Source organism: Salvia splendens, chromosome 1 (genome assembly GCF_004379255.2).
Source record: "Salvia splendens isolate huo1 chromosome 1, SspV2, whole genome shotgun sequence".
Classification (NCBI taxonomy): domain Eukaryota; kingdom Viridiplantae; phylum Streptophyta; class Magnoliopsida; order Lamiales; family Lamiaceae; genus Salvia; species Salvia splendens.
The window spans coordinates 41,493,321-41,510,033 of NC_056032.1; the positions used below are offsets into that span (position 1 = coordinate 41,493,321).

The 16,713-nt window shown below is 39.2% G+C and overlaps 1 protein-coding gene, 2 long non-coding RNA genes and 1 pseudogene across 5 annotated transcripts; 3 read left to right on the forward strand and 1 right to left on the reverse strand.

Moving 5' to 3' along the window:
• Positions 1-2,952: 2,952 nt before the first annotated feature.
• LOC121800595 lies at positions 2,953-4,576 on the forward strand. 2 transcript variants are annotated; one of them, XR_006050543.1, is made up of 3 exons: positions 2,953-3,655; positions 3,734-3,820; positions 4,079-4,576. It is a non-coding gene; the product is annotated as an uncharacterized LOC121800595 (long non-coding RNA). The 2 variants fall into 2 exon arrangements; XR_006050542.1 differs by having other exon boundaries at positions 2,953-3,820.
• Positions 4,577-5,975: 1,399 nt separating this feature from the next.
• LOC121752307 lies at positions 5,976-12,234 on the reverse strand. 2 transcript variants are annotated; one of them, XR_006040299.1, is made up of 4 exons: positions 9,230-9,369; positions 8,998-9,162; positions 6,778-7,292; positions 5,976-6,294 (listed from the first exon to the last, which is right to left on the reverse strand). It is a non-coding gene; the product is annotated as an uncharacterized LOC121752307 (long non-coding RNA). The 2 variants fall into 2 exon arrangements; XR_006040298.1 differs by lacking the exon at positions 5,976-6,294 and adding an exon at positions 12,105-12,234 and having other exon boundaries at positions 6,985-7,292; positions 9,230-10,825.
• On the forward strand, positions 9,287-14,620 carry LOC121752297 (annotated as a pseudogene).
• Positions 14,621-14,732: 112 nt separating this feature from the next.
• LOC121752291 lies at positions 14,733-16,544 on the forward strand. The gene is made up of 4 exons (XM_042147283.1): positions 14,733-14,891; positions 15,757-15,853; positions 15,997-16,051; positions 16,122-16,544. Exons 1-4 carry the CDS (start codon positions 14,733-14,735, stop codon positions 16,336-16,338), a joined length of 528 nt encoding a protein of 175 aa, XP_042003217.1. The 3' UTR covers positions 16,339-16,544.
• The last annotated feature ends 169 nt before the right edge of the window (positions 16,545-16,713 follow it).

Below are 16,713 nucleotides of genomic sequence, written 5' to 3' on the forward strand. Positions count from 1 at the left end.
GATATCTGCAGTCCTTCTTCAACCATCCTCGAAATGGTTTCCATATCCGGACAGAAATGTCCTGTCGCAGCTCGGCCACTTAGATAGTGACGTATTTTGTGAAGCGTCTCCACCTACAATTTTTCAAAGTTAAGTACATATCATAATATGAATTTGAATAAGTAATCAGGGTTTAGTTAAGTATAAATAATGTACCGTAAAGTTATGAGAAGATGCGGTTTCGTGGAATCCCTCTTCAGCATGCACGCCGGGTTTGGTTAAATACACCACAGTGATCTGGCGAAACCAATTCATATATTCTTCCGTTGCAACAGGCTCAGTACTGTCCTCCAGATCAGTCCATATCGTAAAGTGTCTGTTGTCCCACTCCTGTATATAATTGGCGTGCCATTGAACCCAATTCCGACCAGCTTTTCCACGGCGATCCTGTTTCAAAAAATCAGAACCGTGGAACCGGGGGAGATCCGGGATATACGGTTGGACAATCCCGAATTGGCGCAACACTCGGTGTGGCAGGTGTGGCTCAGCCAGATTCCAACAAATAAGCGTTGTGATCGACATCCATATAGGACGACCGGCATCACCACTTTCCGGCAACTCCCGGTGGAGATAAGGCCTCCAAATAAACTACATGTGATACAAATTTTTCAAAATAATTTCCATAAAAACAAAAAACAAAAAACCAAAAACATTTTATAAATATATGAAGTACCTGATTAGGATGCATCATGGAGAACTGATCTCGGAAATTTTCAACACAATGTCCGGGTGCTTTTACATATGACGTCGGGCCATTCCATCTAAAAAATTTAAATTATGAGCGAAGAACACGAAAATTGATGAACATTAAGTTTAAAAACGCAATTAATGAACAACTTACGCGCTTGCACATGGTAGATAGTCTGTATGCACGGGATCTAGCATCCTCGGTCTAATATTTGGGATTCTCTCCCAAGCCCAAAGTTGTAATAGAGTTAAGGCTCCCCCTACATCCGTCCTCTGACCAACGGCCGCTTCACACAAATTGTGGTACAAGCAAGCAAGCGTCGCCCCACCCCAGCTATATGTAGAACACCGTTCTATATCCATGAAAAAGTGTAGGTAGAAGAACGGAATTTTATTTCCGGTGGCGTTGGGGATCATCAGACCACCAAGTAATAGCAGACAATAGATACGAGCCCGCTGAGCATATATGTAGTGTTCGTGGTCATTAGACAGCTCAATCCTCAATTGGCGCGATAAGCTCGTCTGCTTAAAAGCCATTTCCTTCAACTCGGATGCTTCCGGTATGAATCCTAGAAAATCCATACACCTGTCCGTCCAATATCCCGCGTCCGTCGGGGGGATGTAAGTTGTCAGAGCCTCTCCATCAACTTTCAGGCCCCATAAGACCTCCACGTCTTCCAGTGTCACAGTCGCTTCACCGACTGGAAAGTGAAACGTGTGAGTCTCTGGCCTCCAACGTTCAATCAGAGCTGTGATAAGATGGTGGTCAATTTCTTTTGGTTTACCACACCTTAACATACCCCCAAACCCCATCTGGTCCACTATTGTCAAGACATGTTGCTGGATGGGAACATCCCAAATTTTTCCTTCAAATCGTCGGCAGCGTACATCTTCGGATGGAACTCCTGCCCATATGTTGTTAGAGACGTGTTGTCTCTGAAAATATAATACAGATGGATCCGCAGGACCACATGCAAGCCGACGACGAGAGGTTGAAGATGATGCCATAATTTACCTACATAATTCAAATTCAACAATAACCAACCATAACATTTAATCCAATTTCATAAACCAAATTCAACAATAACCAACCATAAACCATTTCAATAATTAGATACAATTTAATCCAATATCACAAAATTGAACACCAACATCAAATAAGCAAGTTACACAACATTGCACATTCAAAATCATAAACCAATTCACCTACACAAAATTAACAATTTCAATTAACAATTCGCCCAACCTACCAATTTCAATTTTGCCTAACCTAAACAAATTTAACAATCTAAACTAATCAACCAAAACCCACATAAATCAAAACAATTTGCCCAATTTTTTAGCTATAAAAACCCTAGGGTTTAGGCTTATAATCAAATTTATACACAAATTAACTTAAACCCAACACAATCCAACATAATAATCAACAATAATATCATTCAACCAATCCAAAATGCATAATATTTCTACTCAATTCACAACCCATTACAAACCCTAGCTATCCACCAATTACTATAATTATGTAAAAGGTAAGCATACTAACCGAATAAAATAGATGAATTTGGGGGAGAATAGCACCGATTGATGAATGTAGGCCGAAATCACGGAGAGAAGGCGCGCAGCTGGAGAAATCGCGAAGGCTGTGTGTTGTGAGGTTTTCGCGATTTGGGGGAGGAACGCCTGGTATATCAGTCTGATTAAACACGCCACTCAGAATGGCGTTTTTCATGATTAAGTAAATACGCCACTCCGGTTGGCGTCTTTTACAAAACGTCAATATGTTCGGCGTTTCAACAAAGAAAACACGCCATTTACAAATGCGTTTTTTTATTTATACACGCCAACCAAGTTGGCGTGTTTAATCGTAATTACAATCCGAGAGCATACACCCAAAATACGGCACAAGTATAAAACGCCATCATCGTTGGCGTATTTACCTTAAAACACGCCAATGACGTTGGTGTATTTACTAATAAAAACGCCAATGTGGTTGGCGTTTTTCCCATTTGTGGAATAGATAACAAAATGGGTACATTTACGTAATATTTAGTGTAAACTCCCCCATAAACCCGATTTTCCCTTCTTATCAATGAACTGAAGATATTGCAATCGAAATTGCACCAAATGATTCAAGCAAAAATTTGCTCAAGTTTAGATGTATTGCAGTTGTTAAAATTTAAGTAGTGCGACTTCATTTAGAGGAGTGCGATTTACAATAAACAAAAACTGAATGAAAAATGAAATGATAGAAAAGCTTACGTAGGATAAAGAGTAGCAAACAATGGCGGTGGTGATGGCAGCAGCATCGTTATCCACCGTCAGATCGGAAGCCACGAGTACCAGCTCCAGAGAACCGGATGCCGGCGTCGGCGAGGTCTCTTCTGTCGGTGTCGAAGCCTACTTGGATCGAGGCACGTATTTCCTCAATGTCACTTGTTTTCCGTCGTTTCAATTTGTTGATCGTACAACGACGTATTACTAGATGAAAAGTAGCCACCATACATATCTAGCCGCCTAAATGTGTTGCAGAGTAATTTTAGGTTTCGATTGGCAACGAAGATTTGGAGCTAGTGTCTCTGCTGAATCAATTTTTGTCATGATATATGTGAATTGCTTTTATTTATTTATGATATTCTTTTGCTATCGAAAACTTAATCAATTGGAATTAGTTAGCTAAAGCTTTTGCTGTTCTAATCATGGAATCCATTGATGTCTGTTTTGTATCAATTCCTCAAAACTTGTCAAACTACACCTATATATCTGCAGTTTAGGGTTTGTATTTTCATAAATAGCAACCATTCATGTAACCTACAAATGATGATCATGATCGCCTTTGTGTAGCCTCGCCTCGTCCTCTCTTGGAGTGTGGAGGCCGCGTATTCAGTTGGCGGATGTGATCTATGGCATGCTGAGTAGCTTTAGTACTATGGTAGTAGTTCTTTTAATATCCTCATTTTGAATTAACTGTACATGGTTATTGAAGTTGGAAATGCACATGAAAATGTAGTTCTTGTAGCAAAAGAAACCAGTACTCCCTATTTGTGTGTAATGTGGTGTGATAAATGGAGTGACTGCTACAGCTGCAATAGAAGAGGTACATCTTTCTCTCATTCTGCATCACTATGTAATTTCTTGTTTCTTCGTTTAACAAATTGGTTCTCATTTCGTCGTCTATAACTTTTCAAACATTTAAACAAAACAATCTTTTGGAGCTGCATCCTTTGATTCATGAATTAAGCTGTATAACCCCCCACCGCAGTCATGAGTCTTGACTGCTCGTTGTGTGTACTAAGCTAACTCACTTTCTCTATATCCCGAGCATATTGTTCATTGTGAGTATTCGCTGGTACAGGAAGAACAAATCAGATTGAACTGGCAATGCTTCCAAAAGGAGAATGGCCAAAATGGCAAGGTGGAAGCCTCTGATATGAGAAGCCAAATCTTGGGCTGTGATCTAATGAAAATGCTGTTGATGGGTGCAAGAGCTGTGGGGGCAGTTTACTGTGCGCGGTGTCTGGGGACGGGAGAGTACAGGACAGGTACATAATGGGATTTCAGTTGATGAACAAAGATGATGCCGATCCGCCCAAAGATAATAACCCAAGGAATGACCACCAGAGTTCCCATACATTCTCTGACATCTTACTGAATATTAGTATGATCATACTGATTCGGATAACCAAAAATGGGATCAGCTGATACATGTTTTACCTTTCTTATTTTGTTTTGTGTATAGATTAGATACGCTTAATCATGTATGTGAAGTCCACAGATGTAGTTTGTTTGTGTATACATCTTAAACTGCCTTTATTAGGCATTTCTTACAAAATGACTTTTTTTGTATCCATCATTGCATTTGCATCCCTATAATTTGGCCAAGTATATTTTTTGTGTTTTTTCTTGATTTAGTCCAACAATTTAATGTCAATTTGGAGATGGTGAGAGATGAAAATATAATAAAGTAAGAGAGATGGTTTTTTTTTGCTAAAAATAGAAATTACTCAATTATTTGGAACTTTCCAAAATAACTCAATTAATTAACATGGAAGCAAATTTTCAAAATAGAAAAATGAATCAATTAACATGGAAATGGAAACGAATGGAGTAATAAAGTAATTGCAAGAGTAGGAACAACCGAACAAGTGTTTGTGTAAGCTATGTAAATAGCATTATATGTTGAAGAAACACTGTAGTATACTAGTATTAATATGACATTATCCTAGTAGTAATAGTTAAGAAAATTCACCATAAAGCTCATCACTATGTCTTTGCTTAAGTAAAAAATCGTGCAAGTCATTTTTCCTTTAAAAAGTTGAGACAAATTTGGTGATTGATCGACGATGTTGGTTAAACGATATAGGAGTATCAAGTATGTCACAAGCGACAAGCCTCGAGCCAAGACTTCAGAAAGTTTCTCTATATTTTAGCAAAACATTTAATAGTGGAATGATTAGGCCATAAATCCACCACAATACTTACTTTATTAGTGACTCTTCTTGTTGCACCTTATATTTATTAATTTGGAGGATACGTAAACATTTTGTATGAATATTTTCTAATTCCACTAAAGTAAAGTCTATGCTTTTATATTCTTTATTTGGGATTGTGGCTGCTGACTCTTCATTTATCTCAATAGTAGTTGAAGCCTCTTCATAGTACATAAGTTCAGTCGCTATATTGGTTTGGCTAACTCATAAAATATCCCATTGGATTACAATAATTTGTTGTCTACAACTAATTGTTTTATTATTTTATTTAACTTTCATATTAAGATTAAATATTACATCCACCACCCCATTTTTATAGTGTTAGTCACTGAATTAATTGTTTTTCGTTTTAGTTTAATTATACTCCATATGATTAGGTACAAATCACTGATGATTAAATTTATTAATTTATAATTACAAATTATTAAGTCATAGATGCAGTTTATTAACTTATTTTAAAAGAATATCATAGTTAGAATTTAGTAATCAAATTTATGATTCCATAATATAGAATTTTTGAAAAAATAAAAATAAAATAATCGGGACGTCCGTGGAGTCAACGCAATGGCGGACGTCCGCAAGGTCGTCGCGACGAACGTCCCGGGAACGCCGCGGAACTCCGGTGTCCGCAGCGGACGTCTGTATCCGCGTCACCGCTGCACAATGGCGGACGTCCAACGCGGAACTCCGGCACGCCGGCCGGACGTCCTGCCGGGACAGGCGCCATTGTGGATGCTCTAAAGGATTCAAAGTCTGCCTAAACTTTTTTTAATTAATAAATGAACAGAAATTCAAAGTTCCCGTCACATTGGATTTGGATCCGAGACTTTTAGCTTTAGCCATTAAACACTTAACAACTAATTTTTTTTTTATAATAGTTGGGAAGAGATTCGGCTTGAAAAAAAATAAGAGGTCTAGATTTTTCTAAGGAGCCACAACAATCCGGCGGGGTCGCTCGGAGTGTATTATTTCATCGGACGTTTCCCAATCGTGCGAATTTAGCAGTATATTCTGGTTCTCGGCTACATCCCAGCAGCAGGTCACTAGGTTGGCATGCTTTGTCAAGTCAGGGAGTCCATTTCTGTTCCACATTTTGATCTCAAATCTTTTACTTAATGCAAACCTATTTTCTACACAATCTCAACAAAATAGAAGACTTCTATACACTATCAAGCTTCATTCAAGCAATATATAGGATTAAAACCAAACAAATCTAACATCTACAAACGTGCACAATCAACACGGACCGAATTTTAAAAGGTTAGATAGAATTTTTAAAAAATTATATTCATCTTAAAAATCATAAACTTTGGATTGATTCTAGTATGTTTCATAATCTCTAAAAGTAGTCTACAAAAAGATAGAACTAGCCAAGTAGGATCAATTTATCCGGAAAATGATATCCAGGTCGGGTTGGAAGAATATCAGTATGTTTGTAATTTTGCATACCTTTTTTAGAATTCATGGAAGATAACCATAAGTAATGGAGTATTTAGCAATGACAAAAGGTTTTTTTCGCAAAGGGTAACAATAGTATTTAGTATACCATATTAATTTTGCATACCTGTCAGCAACTTACAACAAACGACATGAAAAACGACTCCTCCAAAAGAATATCTTGGTCAGATATACTGCTTTATGTTTATTGGATCTTCATCGGGATGTATAATATCACTCCTTTAGCTATAGTTATTCCTAAACAACAATTACCAATATCTAAAAACAACCACCATAGACATAGTTGGTGGAAAATTAATTATAAACTGTTTAGTGGAAAGGAAAGGCTTTCTGAAACGTCCTCACGTGATTTATGAAGACAATAGCAGTCGCAGCAGACATACAATTAAGTAGTACTAGTATACTTATATTCTTAGGGGAAACACGTATACTTGGAGAAATAATATGCTACATACCTTTTGTTACGTCTAGCGTTGTTTTGTTTTGTCTTCTCTCCTAATTCACTGTCTTTGCTGATTACAAATCGATCATCATTCACGTCTCTAGACCTTACGATCAAGGGAGCCGGTTTGCTTTGCACTTTGTTTTTACTTTCACCCTCTCTCACACACACTGATTCATCTAAAGAAAAAAAAAGGACAGCAGAGAAAGGAAAGTTCATATTTCTCAACCACATATTTTGAATTCACCTCTCTAACTCTCTCAAGGGAGGATACGGCCAGAGAGAGAGAATGGTGGTGAATGAACAAATTTTCAACAGTATAACAAGTAAGTCTCCTTATTACTTTCTCAACGTCCAAACCATGCATGCGCGTGCGCACACACACTGCACGCACTATCAACGAGATAAGTGTGTTTCTGTTTTTTCTTTAAATGTGTAGACTCATTTTAGTGTATGATGTGAATATGATTTATAGATTTAAATTTATGTTCATCCTCAAAATCTCATTCTTGTTAAAAGGATGTAAATAGAATATTATCAGGATGATTCAGACTAGACTTTCTAAACATTACATGAGAGCAAATGAAATCCTAGATTATGCTAATTTGCTATGTCTGTGACGATGATGCCACACTTGTATGCATTCTATGCACACTGTTGTGATGTATGGTCTAAAATATGAAAAAGAGAAGATGAAGATGTGTGCGGCGTCAGTGGCGGAGGGAGAAATATTTATCGATAGGGGCCGGGATTACTAAATTTTAGACCATTTTAAAGTATATTTTTGAGTTATTTAAATTATGGGGTGTGATCAATTGCTAACTTTTCTTAAGTTGCTAACTTGCTAACTCATCAACGCAGTGTATTAAAAATGTCAACACGATGATACTGAAATGTCAACATAAACTTAAGTTGATATTTAAATGTCAACATAGTTTATTAAAATGTCAACACATATTGTGTTGACATTTTAATGTGATCGTGTTGACATTTTTAATACACTACGTTGATGAGTTAGCAAGTTAGCAATTTAAAAAAAGTTAGCATTTTAACGCACCCCTTTAAATTATTAACGCACCCCTTTACAAAATAATTTACACTAAACTTGAATAAATTTTTTATAAAATTAATAGAAAAAAGTTAAAAAAGTAATTTCAATGGGGGCTTAGCCCCTCCTCCCTATCACTTGGGTCCGCCCATGTGTGGCGTAGCACAACTGAACTAAAAGAGGGTTGCCTTATTTTGTCTTGTACAAATTTTTTGTAATGTTTGATTAAGCTTTGTTTTACCAAGAAGAGAACATGTACAGAATTGGACAAGGGTTTTGTTCCTACACTAAAGATGTTCTAACATATCATACTCAGATAGCCAGAACTGAGCCCACTTTTTTCTGTTCTTGGATATATTTGTTCAACTAAACTTTTTAAGATGTTGGGAGGTGAAAGTAGTGAAAAAATAAATAAACAGACAAGTAAACAAATGAATGGGTTGCTCTGAGGTGACCTCATAAAAATCCAAGAAGTAAAATAGAAGTTTGGAGGTATCGTATATAATATAGGCAAGAAAGAGAGAGAAAACATCAGAAGAATACATGTGCTGGTTCAGAGGGGTGAAAACAAAACCGAGATAAAGTTATCTTTTTTCGGCACTTTCTTAAGATTTGATCATGATTTCAAATGTACTTCTAAAAAATAGTTCAGGATCAAGTTGGAACTTTAGTTGAATAGGAATCTGATTCAACATCTATGTATAACAGGTATAATAAAATCAATTCTAGTATTGTACACAATTAGCACTTCATCATAGTAATCATGAAAAATCTAATAAGCAGAGCACAGAAAAGATGAAGCATCAAAAAGTAGTTTGAATAGTTATAACAAGTACCTGCTTGATTTTCATGGGTTGATAACCTCCTTTTCGCTGACGATCTCCGACAGATTTAAGGTTTCTCCAATTGGAAGTAGAGTGGCCAGAGATGATCTCCCCCTGCCACTGGGAAGATGCCAGTATGATCATGCAACTCGTTTTCTTGGTGATTTTGTTGCTTTCCTGCATAAGATATAATTTAGATTATTTCTGCAAAAGAATAAAGAATCCGAGAGATGTAGAAAAATACCCGACAGATATAAAATATGGGCTCTCCTACAGAATCAGCGTCATCTGTGCCATCTTAATGCTCATTACTCAAGTTGTGACGTTGCTGCCATGGCAACACAGCGGGTGTGGATCCGAAGTCACAGTTCTTTCATCAAGGTTGATGCAGGTGATATCATGGACAATCACACTGATTGTCCTTTACAAAATTCGAAGCAGGAATCATGTCAAGTTTCCATTGATCTTGAGATTCTGGTGGACATCTAGCTTTCTTTTATGTTTTGCTCGGGCGATGATTGATGCTCATTTCCTGGTAACAAACCATGATCAACTTGGGTTGCAAGAATATGATGATATGATCAATCTTGCAGCTTCTTTCTGTCTTCTTATTCTATCCATCCGAGGTAAGGCAGCCGTAACTCTTACAACAACAGAGGACGACATTGTTGCTCCCCTTCTGAATGGGATAAGAGATAAGAGTTCAAAAGTGAAGAGAGAAAATCCTTATGGAAAAGCCACCTTCATCCAGCTTGTCACCTTCTCTTGGCTTAACCTGCTGTTTGAGTTTGGATTCAAGAAGCCACTCGACCAAGATGAAGTCCCGGATGTTGACACCAAGGATTCTGCAGTTTTTCTATCTCAGGACTTCGATCAATGCCTCAAGCACATAAAGGAAAGAGATGGGAGTGATATACCATCTCTCTACAAGGCAATGTACATTTTTGCAAGGAAGAAAGCAACTATGAATGCACTTTACGCCATCACTGGTGCAGGAGCATCTTATGTAGGACCTTACCTTATCAATTACTTTGTAGAATTCCTAAATGAGAAGAGATTTAGGAGTCTTAAAAGTGGATATCTACTTGTGTTAGGATTCCTCGGGGCGAAACTGGTGGAGACTATAGCACAGAGGCAGTGGATTTTCGGAGCTCGGCAGCTTGGCCTTCGCCTGAGAGCTGCTTTGATCTCTCAGATATACAAAAAGGGGCTCATCTTGTCAAGCCAGTCACGTCAGAGCCGAAGCAGTGGAGAGATCATCAATTTAATGAGCGTTGATGTACAAAGGATCACAGACTTCATATGGTTCTTAAATACATTATGGATGCTGCCAGTACAAATCTCCCTAGCAATCTTCATTCTCCACAAAAATCTTGGTAATGGTGCTCTAGTCGGGTTGGCTACAACTCTGATAGTGATGGCTGGCAACATCCCATTGACAAGAATCCAGAAGCGATACCAAACGAAGATCATGGATGCCAAAGACAACCGCATGAAATCCACATCAGAAGTTCTTAGAAACATGAAGACTCTCAAACTGCAAGCATGGGACAGTCATTATCTTCTGAAGCTTATTGACTTGAGAAAGATAGAGCATAACTGGCTATGGAAGTCACTTAGAATGACTGCATTAACTACATTTATCTACTGGGGTTCGCCAACTTTTATCTCGGTCATCACTTTTGGTGGATGTGTATTGATGGGAATTCCACTCACTGCTGGAAGAGTGTTGTCAGCTTTGGCTACGTTCAGAATGCTTCAAGATCCCATTTTCAATCTGCCTGATTTGCTTAATGCGATTGCACAGGGAAAAGTTTCTGTTGGTAGAATTTCTTCTTACCTGCAGGAAGATGAGATCAAGTCAGGTGCAGTAGAATTTGTTCCAAGCAACGAGACAGAGCATCATGTGGAGATTGACGGATGAGTATTCAGCTGGGACATGGAACAAGGAGGGAATCCGACTCTCGATCATATACAGTTGAAGGTGAAAAAGGGAATGAAGGTGGCCATATGTGGCACCGTTGGATCAGGGAAATCAAGTTTGCTTGCATGCATACTCGGTGAGATGCACAAACTATCAGGGACAGTGAAGGTCAGCGGTGACAAGGCCTATGTCCCTCAGTCGCCATGGATATTGACAGGCAATATCAGAGAGAATATTCTCTTCGGCAAGCCGTATGAGAGTGATAAGTACAACAGAACAATTGAAGCTTGTGCTCTGGAAAAGGATTTTGAGCTCTTTGCTGCTGCAGACATGACAGAAATAGGTGAGAGAGGCATCAATATGAGCGGTGGTCAGAAGCAGAGAATACAGATTGCACGCGCTGTCTACCAGGATGCTGAAATCTATCTTCTTGATGATCCTTTCAGTGCTGTGGATGCTCACACTGGCTCACAACTCTTTAAGGTTTTTTCTTGTTGAATAACAACGTAGATTCAGAGTCATTGTTGATACTTAACTATATCTTCTTCTCTCTTGATATTGAATCCAATGGCTACTTTACCTTTTCAGGATTGCTTGATGGGAATTCTCAAGGACAAAACTATACTTTATGTTACTCACCAAGTAGAATTCCTTCCTGCAGCCGACCTCATTCTAGTACGTCGTGAGAAACATATTCTTTCGCGGATATTATGTTCAAGTTAAGCATGAATAAGATCATCACTTGTTTTCTTCCAAGAATAATCTTTAATACGACTAACAAGTATCTATATATGCAGCGTTGATGGAATTGTATATGATTATGTGTGTCAGTTATGAGTGAGTTAGTATTAAATCACAAGTCTTGTTTTGACAGGTGATGCAACATGGGAAAATCACAGAAGCTGGGACGTTTGATGAACTACTGAAGCAAAATATTGGATTTGAAGTTTTAGTTGGTGCTCACAGCGATGCTCTGGAATCAGTTATGACCATGGAAAGTTCAAGTAGAACCACGGAGTTTGCAACAGTGGATAATGAAATAGACGCACATGCCAACATAAATCAAGAATTTCCTTATATAAAGCAAGATTCAGAGCACAATCTAAACATAGAGATAACAGAGAGAGAAGGCAGGCTGGTACAGGATGAAGAGAGAGAGAAAGGAAGCATTGGGAGAGAAGTCTACATGGCTTACTTGACCGCTGTGAAAGGCGGTGCATTAGTTCCAATCATTATTCTTGCACAATCATCATTCCAAGTGTTGCAGGTACTCAGCAACTACTGGATGGCTTGGGCTTGTCCAACAGGAGACGACGAGCTAGCCGATGGAATGGACTTCATACTGCTGGTGTACACACTTCTTGCTGTTGGAAGTGCATTCTGTGTGCTACTCCGTTCTTCTTTAGTCGCCATAGCAGGTCTACGCACGGCAGAAAAGTTCTTCAGCAACATGCTGAACAGTGTTCTCCGCGCTCCAATGGCATTCTTTGACTCAACCCCTACAGGAAGAATCCTAAATCGAGTAAGCACATACAAAGTTTTGACAGAAAAAACCCTAAAAAACATGATAATGCAGTCTCATGACAAAACTCACTGCTGTGAACAGGTTTCCACAGATCAGAGCGTCTTGGACTTGGAAATGGCAAGCAAATTAGGTTCGTGCGCCTTCTCTATAATTCTGCTGCTTGGAACTATAGCTGTCATGTCACAAGTTGCGTGGCAAATTTTCGTCATATTCATTCCAGTGACGGCTATCTGCATCTGGTACCAGGTATGCCTAATGCCTTGCAAAATATGCATCATTTTGTTTCATGTGTCTACGAATCGGTAACCTTTTTTGCCTGTGGTTTTCAGAGATATTACATACCAACAGCAAGAGAGCTAGCGCGCCTAGCAGGAATTGAAGGAGCTCCGATTCTTCATCATTTTGCAGAATCACTGACCGGAGCAGCAACCATCCGTGCTTTTGACCAGCAGGAGCGCTTCACTGGTGCTAACCTCTGCCTCATCGACAACCATTCAAGACCGTGGTTTCATAATGTATCTGCCATGGAATGGCTGTCTTTCAGACTAAACCAGTTGGCCAATTTCGTCTTTGCCTTTTCTCTGCTCTTGCTAGTTACTCTCCCTGAAGGGGTCATCAATCCAAGTAAGTCAAATCATAAATCAGATCTTATATCAACGGAAAAAAAATCAACTTTCCAACTTGTCTTTGTACAGGCATTGCAGGACTTGCAGTCACCTACGGTATAAATTTAAATGTTCAACAAGCTTCAGTCATATGGAATATATGCAATGCAGAAAACAAAATGATATCCGTCGAGCGGATTCTTCAGTACTCAAACCTCACAAGTGAAGCCCCGCTGGTTATAGAAGACAGCCGACCTCCATTAAACTGGCCAGATTTTGGAACTATTTGCTTTACGAATTTGCAGGTTAACTAACTAACTAAGTTGGCATTTCTTTCAGTATTCCTTGTTTCTGTTGCTCGTAAATAACAATGTATACATTGATTCTGTGGGTGCAGATACGCTATGCTGAGCATCTCCCATCTGTGTTGAAAAACATCACCTGCACTTTCCCTGGGAGGAAGAAAGTAGGGGTTGTGGGAAGGACGGGTAGTGGGAAATCGACCCTCATACAGGCCATCTTCCGTGTTGTGGAAGCAAGAGAAGGCAGCATTGTCATTGATGATGTCGACATATCTAAGATAGGCCTTCATGATCTCAGATCAAGGCTCAGTATCATTCCACAGGATCCAACCATGTTCGAAGGAACTATCCGAGGCAATCTTGACCCCTTAGAGCGACACTCAGACAACCAAATCTGGGAGGTACAATCGTATACTACAAAATGTGGCCTACATAAGGAAATACTTACAGAAAATCATCAAATGATAAGATCCTTATTGGTTTCTCTGCAGGCGTTGGATAAATGCCAACTCGGGGATATAGTGCGTCAAAAGCCAGATAAGCTGGAAAGTTCAGGTTAGTATGTGGAGACATTTCAGCATTTGTTTTTTCAGCATGAAAGCTTTTAAAACGTGTACATTGTGGCATCAGTGGTGGAGAATGGAGAGAACTGGAGCGTTGGCCAGAGGCAGCTGTTCTGTCTCGGAAGAGCTTTGCTAAAGAAAAGCAGCATCCTCGTCCTGGATGAGGCGACTGCATCAGTCGACTCAGCAACTGACGGAGCTATACAGAAGATCATCAGTCAAGAATTCCAAGACAGGACAGTGGTCACAATAGCTCACAGAATCCACACAGTTATAGACAGTGATCTGGTCTTAGTGCTGAGTGATGGTAATTATCATACCTAATTGTGCTTGATGAATATCTGCATCAATCTCTAACAAGTCTAGTATTTCGTTGAGCAGGGAGAATAGCAGAGTATGACTCGCCAGCTAAGTTACTGGAAAGAGATAATTCATTCTTCTCCAAACTGATCAAGGAGTACTCCATGAGATCTCACTGTTTTAACGGCGTACCGAAGCTGCAGCATTAACTTGTAATGCATACATACATTACTGGCGTCGCCTCGAAACTACCCAAGAAGGTTGCAGATTACAAATTCTGGATCAGCAGAAACGCCTAGTAATTCTACCATCACAAATCCATGGCACGAAATCATTAGCTTAAACATTCTTCCAAGCTGTAGTAATGTCAAAGATGAAGGAATAAAATTTATGATTGCTCAAGTTTAGTTGTTCTATTGCAGTTGTTAAAATTTAAGTAGTGCGACTTCATTTAGAGGAGTGCGATTTACAATTAACAAAAATTGAAGGAAAAAGGAAATGCTTACTAACGACAAGGAGTAGCGAACAATGGCGGTGGTGATGACAGCAGCATCTTCATCGTTATCCGCCGTCAGATCGGAAGCCACGACTGCGGGCAACGGTGCACCAGCTCCAGAGAACCGGAAGCCGTCGTCGGCGAGGCCTCTTCTATCGGTGTCGAAGCCTACTTGGATCGTCAGAACCGAGGCACGTATTTCCTCAATGTTTCTCGTATTCCGTCACTTCAATTTTGTTAATTAGCAGAAAAGTAGCCACCATACATATCTAGCCGCCTAAATTTGATACAGAGTAATTTTAGGTTCCGATTGGAAGCGACGATTTGGAGTGTGTTTGGATCTAGCGTCTCTGTTGAGCATGTCGAATTTTTTCAGTAGAGATTCATGTTTAGAAAAACTTTCTATTTGGTGTGTTTGGAGATAGTTGTCTCTGCTGAATCAAAGTCTTTTCTTCATATGGAGTATGTAAATTGTTTGTGTTCACTGTTTACAGAAGATGATATTTTCTTTTGCTGTATAAAGCTTTTTCAATCGGAATTAAATAGCTAATTCTTTTGCTGTTATGAGCATGGACTCCATTCATGATCAATGACTTAAAACCAGTCAAACTACACCTATGCATTTGCAGTTTGGGGTTTGTATTTTCTTAAATAGCAACTATACATGTAACCTATAAACGATGATCGCCTTTGAGTCCGCACAAACTTTGTAGCCTCTAGTGCCTCGCCGGTTAAGTTACATCTGGCGAACCTCCTCCTCTCAGTAGAGTGCGGAGGGGGCTTATTCAGTTGCTGGATGTGACCTAAGGCATGTTGAGTAGCTATATATATAGTTCTTTCGATATCTTCATTTTTTAACTTAACTGTACATGGCTCTTGTACTTGGGAAGGTAGAATATGAAGTTGGAACTAACACATTGTTGTTTATCTGTGTACATGATAATGTAGTCCTTTTAGCAAAAGAAACTAGCAGTTGTCTGTAATGAGGTGTGATACATTGAATAAAGTCTACGTTTCTCATAATTATTTTATTTTGGCTGTTGATGATTATTGTAGTCAAATGTTCGGAAAGAACACATAGCACCACCGGTTCCACCATGTGTTGTGTGTAGAGGATGTGGTAGAGTTGATTGCTACAACTGCAATGGAAGAGGTGCATCTTTCTCTCTTTCAGCATCACTCTGTAATTTTCTTGTTTCTTTTGTTTAACAAATTGGTTCTCATTTCGTGTGCTACCTCGATTACCTTTCTCTATATCCCGAGCACATTGTTCACTGTGATTAGTCGCTGGTACAGGACGGACAAATCAGATCGAACTGGCAATGCTTCCTAAAGGAGAATGGCCAAAATGGTAAGGTGATAAACCTCCAATATGAGAAGCAAATTCTTGGGTTGTGATCTGATGAAAATGTTGTTAATAGGTGCAGGAGCTGCGGCGGCAGTGGTCTTGCTTACTGTGCGCGGTGTTTGGGGACTGGAGAGTACAGGTATATAATGGGATTTCAGTTCATGAACAAAGATGATGGTGATCCACCCAAAGATAACCCAAGGAATCATCGCCGGAGTTCCCATACATTCTCTGACCTCTTACTGAATAATGATCATACTGATTCAGATGCTGGGAACTCAATATTGTGATAGGCTATACACTCTCTGCTTCTTGTTACTAGTGTTTGAACTTAGTTGTACATAGTCATTTCATAATTGTATCTTTCATCTGCTTATAGGTTCATTTAGATTGTATTCTGATCTTTGTTGTTGGCTTATCTGTAGCACCCTCTGCCGGCTTGTATCATGGGAAGCAACAGAAATGGGATCAGTTGATACATATTTTACATTTCGAATTTTGTTTTGTGAATAGATTCGAATTTAGATATGTATGGTCATGCATGTGAGGGGATCATTTGGAGGTTTATATAAGGGCAACGGAAATGAGAGAGGGATGCATTGCAAGCGTCCCGTCCCGTCCCCCCACGTGTTACTTGGCCGGTGGACGAAGGGGGTTTTTACTAG